General features: G+C 38.3%; 1 protein-coding gene across 4 annotated transcripts in view; it reads right to left on the reverse strand.

The window, feature by feature from the left end:
* The window catches only part of EYA3 (EYA transcriptional coactivator and phosphatase 3), a 95,928-nt gene that overhangs the window by 13,639 nt on the left and 69,361 nt on the right, over positions 1-12,928 (reverse strand). For all 4 annotated transcript variants that reach the window (XM_037057152.1, XM_037057155.1, XM_037057154.1 and 1 more), the window contains 6 exons: positions 10,402-10,485; positions 9,018-9,107; positions 6,911-6,969; positions 4,884-5,044; positions 2,429-2,543; positions 1,291-1,412 (listed from right to left, as the gene is read on the reverse strand). In XM_037057152.1, coding sequence (XP_036913047.1) covers positions 1,291-1,412; positions 2,429-2,543; positions 4,884-5,044; positions 6,911-6,969; positions 9,018-9,107; positions 10,402-10,485 — 631 coding nt within the window. The remainder of the gene's footprint in view (positions 1-1,290; positions 1,413-2,428; positions 2,544-4,883; positions 5,045-6,910; positions 6,970-9,017; positions 9,108-10,401; positions 10,486-12,928) is intronic.

Here is a 12,928-nt window from a genome sequence, read left to right on the forward strand (position 1 = left end):
GTTAAAAAGTACCTTCATAAATATAATCTCATTTGATTTTCACAACCTCTCTGTTAGTTTCTGATTTTACACAAGAAAACTGAGGACCAGGAGCTAAAATAATTTGCCTAAGGAAAGAGCTGGTGAGCAAGGAAGCTAGTCCTTAGTAGGGTTTTGCCTTTTCAAAAAATTGTAGTAAGAACATACAACCTAAAATTTACCATCTTAACCATTTCCAAATGCACATCTCAGTGACGTAAGTACACTCACACTGTTGTGCAGCACATCTGCAGAACTTTTACATCTTGTAAAACTGAAATTCTATCCCCGTTAAACTCCCTATTTTCCCTTCTCTTGAGCCCTGTTAACCACCATTCTACTTTGTTTCTATGAATTTGACCACTTGGTACCTATATAAACGAAAGCACACAGTACTTGTCTTTTTGTGATTTGCTTTATTCAGCATAATGTCTTCAAGGTTCAAACATGTGGTAATGTGTGACAAGATTTCCTTCCCTTTTAAGGCTGAGTAATATCCTGCTGCGTGTACATACGGCATTTTGTGTGTCCTTTCCTCTGCTGGGCATCTGATCACTCCTACCTCTTGGCTATTGTGAAAATGCTCTTATGAACAGTGTGCAAGTATCTGACATCCTGCTTTTAATTCTTTTGGATGTATACCCAGAACTGGGATTGCTGGATCATATGGTAGTTCTATTTTTAGTTTTTTGAGGAACCGCCATACAGTTTTCCATAGCAGTGGCATCATTATACACTTCACTGAAGTGCACAAGGGTTCCAATTTCTTTACATCTCTAACACTTGTTATTTTTCTGTTTTTTGAAAGCAGCCATCCTAACGGATGTGAGGGGTTTAACCACTTTTAGACGAGATCGGGCGTGTTCAGGGTGGTTTAACCATTTTTAAATATACGGCTTAGTCTTTGATTTTTAACCGAGTGACTTTTCTATTATACTATACTGCAGTGCTCTCTCTGTGAAAAAGAAATCTGAAATGAGGCAAAAGTAGACATTATGTTCTCTCAAATATTGTAAAGGAAAAGAGCACAGTAAGTTTGAAGTCCCACAGATCTCGAATGAATCCTGTTTATGTAACTGACTATCTATGACGTCTTGTGCAAGCTATACAACCGTTAAGCCTGAACTGCCTCATCAGTAATATCAGAAGACTGCTGTGAGGGCTACAGATATATAGAAAGTGTCTAAGAGAGAGAATGGTAAACTATAAGTGCATCCTAAGTAGGAAATATTATTGTAAGGCCAGTGACAAGCAGCAGAATAGAAACCATACCAATTTTGGTAGCACTATAGATGTTTTCAATAGGAAATATTTCTCCAAGCCCATAGAGGAGAACCTTGGCCAGAGCTGGAACCAGCTGTGTTGTAGTGATCAGAACATTCACACAATTCTTTCTAGAAGGGAGAAAGAAGAAAAAGAAAAGAAAAAGGTGAAACCAAACCAACCCAGGAGCAAGCACGCAAATGGATCTTCTCTTTAGGGTCTAATTATTAAAAACTAACTCTAAAGGACATTGCGTGATATTTGTTTAGTGCCAATGTTCATTTATTGCTCTAATTATTTCAGGTTTATTAACTTTCCATATAAAGGACAGAGATTCTACAGTGGGCACAAAGCAGACACCTGATTCTTGCCTCGTTTTCCTCTGACCAATGTCTCACTGCACTTGTTAGCTAGCGATTACCACCAACGATACCACCCTCTAGAAAAGAGATGACCAAGACTTTCAGTTACAGAGCCATGTTAAGGGCTGAATACAACTCAGCCCTTAAATGAGATGTGATTTAAGTTCTTCACACAACAGCAATACAAATTCCAGTATACACATTAATTTTGCATGTTCTTTATAAACTTCACTGAATGACCTCGGTGTCAGTTTTCTTGTTTGCTCTATTACGTTATAGATCTGGAATTCTACTTTGAGGAAGGAAGCAGTAAGGGATATTGGTAATGAATATGACTGTATTTATTCTCCTTCATAACTTTCAAGCTGAAATCTCCTTAATCTGCTTAATGTACCCTTTTCTTTTCAATCCTGCCTTCCTGAGTTTGATACATTTCTTTGGCGATTCCTGTCCTTAGGATGTTTGAGATATGTCTCCTGTACATACGTATTCTTTGATGTCACCAGGCCCATCTCATGGGCTGAAGAATATGAGTTATGGAGTTTTAATTCTGTGAGCAAAAAGTAAGGGGAAAGAAAAAGGCTTTCTTTTACACTCTCTTAAAATTCTAAGGTGTGTTGTTAGTGTAAAATGACCGTGCCTCCAACCTACTCTAAACCCTTCCTTCCAGTCAGGTAAACTCTTCTCACCCCATCCGAAATCCTACTTTAGGAAGGCCTGTCCTGGACTAGTGTAGGAAAGGGTGTGTCTGAGAGGATGAGAGACCTAAAAGAACCATTTCTTACCTGGACTGGATGAGAAGTAAGGACTTTAAGGCAGTTCCTAACCAGGAATCTGTTAAAACTTCAATCTCTGCTCTTAGTCTCTGCAGTGCTTCCTTTCTCTGGGGACTGAGAAGGCCTTTGGGAATAAAAACAGACATGTTTATCGTAAGACAACATATCCGTGCTGACACTGAGGACTAAATTCAATTTAGAAGTAGTGTGTCACTGATATAGTCCACTGAGCTAATATATTTCTCTTCTTAAAAAACCCTGGAGTAGCCTACTCAAAATACATTTTTTATTTCCTTCATTGGAATGTTTTGCTAGAGGGCACAACAACAAAACCAGCTGATGAGAACACTGTGATTAGATTCTGGCACAAGCTCCTTCATCACAAATCAGGAGCAGAATCTGCAGAATAGTGGGCCATACCTTGAGTAGCACTGATGAAGATATCACCTCAAGAACAAAAGGGGGAAAAATGTGTTACAGCTGAAAGAGTCTGCAGCATCTCCAATCTCTTTCTAAAGAAACCAGAACCCGGCGGGGAAAGCGTGCTAGGAAAGGGGTGCTAAGATTACACAGAAAGTTACCGGCTTTTGGTCTGAGAAGCCTTTCCATTACTGCACATTGCTCCCATGATGACTGGGCTTGTTACCCCTTTCAGAACACGTCCACCTGAGATTCCAGGTAGAATGACCACCTCTCTGAATGTCATTTATTTGTATCCAACTTACTTCTGAAACAACTCCAGCTGGTAACATACTAAAATACTGCTTAAGATCAGATAATTAAGCATAATGAAACAGGATTTATCTGATGAGAGCATTTTATCAGATACTTGAGCTGTAATATTCAAATACTGAATCTGGCCCTGAATTTTCCATAATAAAGGTAAAAAAAAAATCCTATAGTCTACTACTAACATTCCATAAAAACAAAAGACATTTCTGCCTTGGCTGGTGTAGCTCAGTGGATTAAGCATGGGTTTTGAACCAAAGGGTCACCAGTTCAATTCCCAGTCAGGGCACATGCCTGGGTTGCAGGCCAGGTCCCCAGTGGGGGCCACATGAGAGGCAATCAAACACTGATGTTTCTCTCTTTCTCCCTTCCTTCCCCCTCTCTAAAAATAAATAAATAAAATCTTTTTAAAAAAAGACGTTTCTATGAGGATAGAACTGTGTATAATTTATTTTCAGATCAATGGTTTCATAATGCAAGCATAGAATTAGATGACTCTCAATGCTTCTAATAAAACAAAACCAATACCTCTATGCCATGTATGATATATACATAAGTGTATATATGTCGTATGTTTAATGAATAGTATGATGTGGCATCTTTATAATTCAAAAGTTTTACAAAATGCAGGTGGACGTTACTTAGGCTCAGGGGATTCTCACAGAGGGTTATATTACTTTCTTCAAGAAACTAGGACTAGGCACTCCCTAGGCCGAGAAAGAATCAGACACTTTAATTAGATTCCCAAAGCCCAGATGCCTATGATTTTTACCTGGTATTGGAGGGCTAGAACAGGAAAGAACCAAACTGCCTTCAAAGTCCTATTTTTATTACCTGCACCACAGAAAGTGGTAGCATGGTACGGTAGGAAGGTTCTCTCACCTGGGGTAATATACCTCTAGGCAGTCTACAGAACCCCTGAAACTTCACACAACATTTTGTGTGTATGTAGAAGTTTGAGGGTGATGGTTCATAGTTTTAAATATTTTCTCATAAGGGTATATCACTAAAAAAAGAATTGCATAAATGTCAAGTGGACCAAGAGTTAAGGGATGTGAATTCCAGCTGTGATAGGTCATTAACCTGCTATGATAACTGCCCATGTTACTTTCACAATGGACATCAATTTCCTCAAATGCAAATAAGGAACTTAGATTAGCTAATATCTCTTTTAATTTGGACAATCTAATTAACACATTCATTCCAAATAATAAAACTTTAGGCCTTGTGGCATCTGACATGTGAGATATTTCTAGGCAGAAAGAATTCGCTTGGTCCTTCATATTAACACATGAACACTTCCAACCTATACTCCTGGACCTGGTTTTCCATCTACTATAAACCTAATCATTAGTTCTATGTGACTTGTCCTGATATATTGGTTAAAAAAAGAAGAAAGAAAAGGCAACCTATTACCCAGTATTGACAGTAGTTTTTGACTTCAGAATAAAACACGTTATCAAATATAATCGATGAAACACATTTCCTTTAAAAAGGACTTTGTCTAAAAAGAACAGGAGAACTTTGCAAAGTTATGCCAAGAGAAGTCCATGAGAAATGCAGAGCTTCTCCCCAAAGCGTTTTACTAGAAACTTCATGTCTTTAAATGCAGGATTAGAATGTTATTGTGACTCAAGTGCATAAGCAGTTGCTGAGGAGTTCTAAGGAACCCCTGGAAAAGTAAGCAGGAAACAAGAAGGAAACAAAGTCAGTCAGTGTTGTAGGACACACTTACCACCCACGTTGCTTTTATGCTTGTCATAGATTTCTCTCACTTTTCGGTAACGGAAAGCCAGTTTTCTCATCCAGTCCACGCCTCCCTGCACACCCACAGAGGAACCATGGCTGCCACTGCCTCCTGAGCCACTGAAACCATCTGTTGAGAAACTGTAGTTGCTGCAGGGAGGATAACGAAAATTAAAATCTATACCAAATGGGGTTTTTGGATGAGTGCCGTCTGGGATTCTCTGTCCTATTCTGGGCGCCTAATGCCAAGGCTGACGACAGAGTCTATCTTTCACTAGTTCTCTATCTCACCCCTATTACTTTATCAAAGAAAGGGCAAGAGAGATACGAACAATTCAAGCACTGGCATCCCACAGAGACTGGCTTAAAATACAGCATTCTTTCATTAATGACAGTATTTTACAGTGAAAAAAAAGACCCCCAAAAGACAGAATATAAAAGTTCTGTGTATGGGGAGCATTTCAGATCTTGTTCCCTGGCATGCCCTCAGTTTGGGTCAAATAAACTGTTACTTAAAAGAAAAGTGTGTATGCACATACAAAACGACTGCATCTATGTAAGGGGACATTCTCTTTGGGTGATCTGTTGGCTAGTTTACTACGTGCAGGGTCCAATGTGGTGGCTTTAAAACATGTCCACGATTCTTGAACACTCCTCCCTTCTAACTGTGCTCCCTCTAGGTATGTACTGTATTTGAGACAAACAGAATGTGGTGGAAGTGATGGTGTTAGACCTCAGAGACTAGGCTCCTCTTGTTCTCTCTTGGAGCATTTTTCCTGAAGAAGCCAGCTGTCACATGAGAACGCTCAAGCTGCCCCAGGCAGGGGCACACAGGGAGGAACTGAGGCCTCCTGTTCCCGGCCACAGGTGAGAGGCTGAAAGCAGATGCTCCAGCTCCAAACAAACCTTTAGCTGATTTTTAGCTCTGGCCGATATCTTGACTTCAATCTTACAGACCCAGACTCAGAACTACCTAGCTAATCACTTTCAAGTTTCTGACTTACAGAAACTATGAGATGATAAATGTTTACTATTTTAAGCTAAGAACTTTTGGCATAATTTGTTATACAACAGATAGCTGATACAGGCATACCTTGGAGATATTATTGGTTTGGTTCCAGACCACCCCAATAAAAGCAAATATTGTAATAAGACAAGGTTGGTGGAGGTTTTTGACTTAAATTTGTAAAAAAATGTAACATCTATGAAGCCCAAGAAAATGAAGCACAATAAAAGGAGACATGCCTATATAGTTAAATAGGCTGGGTAGGCCTAATACTTCCTAAAAAAAGATTTTAAAATGACTGAAAGAATTACAGACAAGTTGGTTTAATCAAAAGCCAAAACACAGTTCAGTAGGTTATGCGATATTCTATATTTAAGAAAATAAAGCTGCCAAGACTAAAATAGGTAATTACTGGTTAGCCACAGTAAAATGTCATAAGAATGGTGGGTTGGGCATTGCCTGGCAAACCAAAAGGTCATTGCCAGTTTGATTCCGTCAGGGCACATGCCTGGATTGTGGGCCAGGTCCCCCGGTTGACTTGCGCAAATCGATGTTTCTCTCCCTCTCTTTCTCCCTCCCTTCCCCCCTCTCTAAAAGAGTAAATAAATAAAATCTTTTAAAAAATAAGTATAACCAGTCTGGAAGCACAATTCTGACTAAAAATCTAGCCAGAGGGAAACCAGTACATCCTTTACTTTGGAATGCTTTTCCTTATCCCCTCACTGCTACCCATTCCTCAGCGTCACACTCAATTCACCGAAAAGGCCACTCTAATGTTGGCAAACATCTGCCCCCCAACGCCCATCAGAAATGCTTTCCTTTCTGTGCTCCATCACATTTCCTATTGTCACCTCATATGGTGTGACACTGATAACTGTGTTCGTCTCCTCTAACAGACTGTGAGCTCTTTTAAGGCTGTGTCTTATTTATCTTTGTTTTACTCTAAATGTAGGCAGTGTTTTGTTCGTAACAGGTGCAGTGATGTTTACAGCATCATTGTTTTTTATCACCTTAAATCTTGGCCATTGTCATCAGAAGCCACATCTTCCACATGCACCTGGTCACACTCCTGTTAAAAGACAAAAGCATATACTACTTCAGTCCAGTGAGCAGAAGTGCTGCTACCACCGTGACATATTGTGAAAACAATGGTGGGGCGATGGGATACCTTACGGCCTCTCTTACGGGTGGAGGATCACTCTTACCCCCCTTGCTGCCCACCTTCTTTTAAGACCAAATCATATTCCAGTCTTCATGAAATCTTCCTTGATCATCCCCACCCTCATTTACGCTCTTATCTCAATCGTTCATTTCTCCAACAGCTCATGGGGTATGAGTACAAGCTCCCTTACACTGTCAGGTGAATGTCTATGTTCCATAGTAGGACTGAAAGTTCAATTACACTTTAGGCCCTCATGGCATGACCCCTATCTTACTTCTCCTTTGTACCCCTCTCATCTTGTCCAGTGACCTTACGGAGCATGTACACAATAAATTCTTGCAGATAAAACAGATGTTGGTAGAGTGTGGTATGAAAACTAAGAGTGACTGAAACAGAAATTTATAAATTCAAGCTTGGTACTCAGAAGAGGTTGTCTAAGCCAATCTCCTCATGTTATAAAATGAGGTGAAATGATTTACCCAAGTGGTAGAGCCTAGGTCTTCTTACCAAATCCAAGGTTCTTTCCACTATAGCCACACTGCTCCTGACATGAAACGCCACCCACTGCCTCTCTGTGACAGACACTCCTCTGGCACCACCTAAGGCAGTGCTGTCATGTCCACATGCATCAGAATCCTCTGGGGAAATTTTTGAAAAGTGCATATTCTTGGGTTCACCCCAGACCTACTTGAATTAGAATTTCTGGGAGTGAAGTCCTAGAATCTTCCTTTTATTTAACAAGGTCCCCAGGTGATTCTTATGCCCCCTAAAGTTGAGAACCACTGACCTGGGGGGCAGGAACACATTCAGGTCAAATTCTTCACAGAACTTTCAGTCCTGAGTGAGGACTATGTCTAGAAAATCATTACAAATACAATTTGGCAATAATTATTGGCACATAGAAGGTTTTCAATAAATGTTTGCTGAATAAAAACTCTGATGTCCTAACTTATCAACATGTGAAGTTGAGGAAAGAGATTAAAGCTCCATAGAACTTAGACAAGAGTACTGGAGTTTAGAGCTCTAGTAATTTAATTTGTTGGAGAACTGTCTGTTAAGTAGAACTAGGCTGCATTTTTAAAGGAATAGAATTATTTCATATTTATAAAAAGCTATCTTATTTTACTTCAAAATTTTCACTATTTTTAAAACTAGGTGATATATGTGGTATACAGTTTGAAATTCAAAAGGACATGAAGTGACACATCTGCTCCTTCCTATGTCTGTGTCCCTGCAACGCATTCCCCTCCCAAGACAGAACAACTGGTCCTGGTTCCTTGTGTAGAATAATTGCTTAAATGAGGCCCCAAAATAGGACGGTAACTTTCCTAACTCGGCACTCACACGCTGGTCTTCCGGTTCCCAATTCTGTGTTCTCTCCACCACACCATGTTTACCTCAAAGGTGAACTCAAATATCAAAGCCAAAAAACTCCCCAGAAGCTCTGTGTTTCCCGGTTTTCCTGTACCTACCTATAAAATGACCCTGACTGCCAAGGCTAAGCTACGCATTAGCATGTGGAGGCAAATCAGCATGTGGAAAATACAGTGAGTCACAGAAGTCATTTACAGATCTGACAAAACTAGAGACTCTTTCAAAGGAGGTAAAATTGAAGAACAGCAAAGCAAGTAATCAAACCCGCCTTGTATATTATTTAATATACATGAATAAATTGGAATGGTTTCTGTATCAAGTGTTTCGCCTAATGGGTTGGGATTTCCTCTGGAATAAGATCACTTCCACAACAAAAATCAAATTTGGAGCCAATAAAACTGAGAATCAAAACCGTGGCGGCCTAACCAAGGCACCATTCCTGCCACAAACACTGTGCAGATCCACGCGGCCAGCTGGCCTCTCCACCCCCAGCCACGTCCCTTCTATGTACAATAAGCACAGCGTCGACAGTTATTCAACGCATGTTTTACCCAAGTACAGAAACAAGGTTAAATGCTTACCTCTAAGTCATTGAAAAATAGGTGTGTATCAGCCACTTCAAAAATCATTTCTTCCATAGTTAAACCTGAGCCAATCACTACTGTTGGGTCCTGGAAGACAATAAGAGAAAAATTTGCCTAACTTGGTACTCACAGCACAGCTTCTGATCCTTAAATGTTTCAAAATTATTCTGGGTTGAGGCCAAACAACAAAGACCCACAGACCCTGATGCAATTTTACTCACAGTTGTAAGAATCTAGAATTGCAAAAAGTTAAAAATCTCAGGATTTTAGTTTCTAGAAAACTAAACCCACTTAAAAACCCCCTTAATTTTGGGGGGAAGAGAAATTCTAACTAAAGCCAAACTACTGATATCGTAACACCCATTATCTTCTCTACACACACACACACACACACACACACACACACACACACACACACACACAATGCGATACCAGAAGTCAGTTATCCAAAAATCTCAACAACCAGGAAATAAGTAAACATAGGCTGAAGAGTCAAAATATTTGCAGGAAAAGCAATGCGCTTAGCTTTAAAATGAACAACAGAAGCTGTATGCTACTTATTTATTTAGATTAGAGAGAGGGGAAGGGAGGGAGAAAGAGAGAGAAAAACAATGATGTCAGAGAGAAGAATCAATCGCTTTCCTCCCACACGTGCCCCAACTGGGGACCGCAGCTGCGACCTAGACATGTGCCTTGACTGGGAATCCAACAGCAACCCTTCACTTTGCTTGATGGCGTCCAACTAACTGAGCCACACTAGTCAGGGCTGTATGCTCTTATTTTACATACCTTATAAACAACCTAGCTATGTAGCATATGAGCTTGCCAGTCTATATACTAAAAGCCTGTGGAAATAAAATGTATTCACAGAAAAAAAATTACAGCCAGAAGGTAATTTAGTGTAGAAATATACAGGCAATAGCAAAAAACCAGCTCATCCCTTTATTAAAACTGATGTTTATATTGGTGACTAGACAAGTTAAATTCTGCTTGATATATTTAAGAAGGTATGTAATCTATTTTACAAAGATAGTTTCTATGTTGCCTATATTGTGAATTTATGTTATCTGGCATAGAAACGGCTAAATGAAATGCTCAGGTGGGGATGTTACAAGTGATCTAATGGATAACAGATTGGGCCTTGGAACACTCCATCCTGAGACTCCACTCTGTTTTAAGAATCATTTCCATACTTCATTTATACAAAATACCACTCTCAAGTAACTTCAGCTTTCAGCACTTGCCCCAGGTCTAGTCTTGAGCTTTACCGTCAACTCTGCCTCATCGTGGAGCCTGCCTGGTCCAAGCAGAGAAAGTAATTCCAGTTACCTGCCCATACAGCAGGAAAGGGCGAGTCACAACAAAGAAAGGTTCAAATTACCTTTCCATACTTCTGGGCATAGGATCCAGTAAGAAGGGAGTGGAAGATGATGATGGTTTCATCCAAGTCCCACAGAAATACCCGCTGAGGGAGGAAAACATAAAAATAGTGAGTGAACATCTTTTCTAATCACAACGAAATAGAGCAAGAAATCACTAGTGGAAAACTGAAAAATTCACGAATACGTAAAAATTAAATAACACAATCTTTAATAACCAAGGATCAGAAAAGAAATCACGAATGAAATTAGAAAATATTTTGAGATGAATGAAAATAAAAACACAACAAAACAAAATTTATGGAATGCGGCAAAAGCAGTGCGAAGAGGGAAATTTACAGCTGTGAGCACATACCTTAACAAAGAAGTAAGATCTGAATCAATAACCTAACTGTATAACTGAAGGAACTAGAAAAAGCCAGAAGAAGGAAGGAAATAATAAAAATTAGAATGGCAATAAATTAAGCACAGACTAGAAAATAATAGAGAAAATCAATAAACTAAAAGTTGGTTTTTTGAAAAGATCTGTAAAATTGACAACTTGTAGACTGACTAAGGGAAGAAGACTCAAATTACTAAAATCAGAAATGAGCATTATGACTGATTTAACAGAAATAAAAAGGATTATAAGAGAATATTATAAACAGCTGTACATCAATAAATAACCTGGATGAAATGAAATTTCTAGAAATACACAAAGTGAAAAAATGACTCAAAGAAGAAGTAAAATTCTGAATAGACTCTTAATTGATAAGGTGATTGGGTCAGTAATCAAAAAATCCCAAAAAAGAAAAGCCCAGGACCAGACGGCTTCAGCAGTAAATTATACCAAATATTTAAAGAGGAATTAACAGCAATCCTTCTTAAGCTCTTCCAAAAAGCTGAAGGAGAAAACACTTCTTAACCCACTCTATGAAACCAGCATTACCTTGATACCAAAGTCAGATAAAGACACTACAAAGAAAAAAAAAAGGAATCTGTAAACCAACATACTTATGAATATCAATGCAACCATCCTCAACAAAATATAGCAAACAAAATTTAGCAGCACTTAAAAGAACTATACATCATGACCAAGTGAGATTTGTTTCCAGGTTGTAAGGATGGACCAACATACAAAAGTGAATTAACGCAATAACAGAGCACATTAATAGAACAGAGGGGGAAAATCCACGTGGTCCACTCATACGAAAAAAAGCACCTGACAAACTTCAACACACTTTTATGATAAAAAACCAATAAACCAGAAATATAAGGGAACTTCTTCAACATAATAAAAGCCATATATGAAAAACTCACAGCTAACATTATACTCAGTGATCAAAGACTGAAAGCCTGACCTCTGAGATTAGGAGTAAGAAAAGCATGTCTGCTTACACCACGTCTACTTGACATAGTACTAAAAAGTCTAGTCAGAATAATTAGGCAAGAAAAGGAAAAAAGGTAGCCCAATGGGAAAGAAGTAAAATGATCTCTGCAGATGACATGATCTTCTGTGTAGAAAATACTAAAGAATACACAAAAAATTTATTAGAGCTAATAAATGAATGCAGAAATAATTTGTTTTGATACACTTGCAATGAATAACCCAAACAGAAATTTAAAAAAATTCCATTTATAATAGCATCAAAAATAAAATACTTAGTAATAAATGTGAGGAGATGAAAACTTATACACTGAAAACTATAAAACATGCTGAAGGAAATGAAAGACAGACTTAAAGAAATGACAAGACATCCCATGTTCATGAATGGAAGACTTAACACTGTTAGGATGACAATATTACCCAGAGCAATCTACAAAATCAATGCAACTTCTATCAAAATTCCAACTTGATTCCAATTTGATTCTAATCAAAATTCAATGTTTTTTAAAGAAACAAAAACCTCCTTCTAAAATTCATATGGACTCTCAAGGGTTCCAAAAATAGCCAAAATAACCTTGAAAATAAACCAAGTTGCAAGTCTCACACTTCCTGATTTCAAAGCTACAGTAACCAAAACAATGTGGTACTAGTGTAAGAATAGACACATACACCAATGAAACAGAAGACAGAGCCCAGAAATAAACCCTGATATATACTGTCGATTGATTTCTTTTCGACAAGGAAATGAAGGGGGAAATGGGGAAAAAATTCTTTTCATCAACAGGTGCTGGGAAAAATTAGACATCCATGTGCAAAAGAATAAAATTAGAGCCTTAAAGTACATATAAAAATTAACTCAATATGAATCAATGACCTAAATTTAAGAGCCAAAACAATAAAACTCTTAGGAGAAACATAGGTATGTTCATAATCTTGTATTCTTAGGTACAATACCAAAAGCACAAGCAATAAAATAAAAAAAACTTCATCAAAATGTTAAACTTTTGTGCATCATATATCTGATAAGGGATTAATACCTAGAATATATAAGGAATTCCTAAAACTCAATAAAAAAACCACTCCAAATAAAAAATGGGCAAGGGATTTGAACAGACATTTCTGCAAAGGAAATAAACAAATGGCTAATAAACACATGAAAAGAT

Source organism: Sturnira hondurensis, unplaced genomic scaffold (assembly GCF_014824575.4).
Source record: "Sturnira hondurensis isolate 20B ecotype Veracruz unplaced genomic scaffold, ASM1482457v3 Scaffold0009516, whole genome shotgun sequence".
NCBI lineage: Eukaryota > Metazoa > Chordata > Mammalia > Chiroptera > Phyllostomidae > Sturnira > Sturnira hondurensis.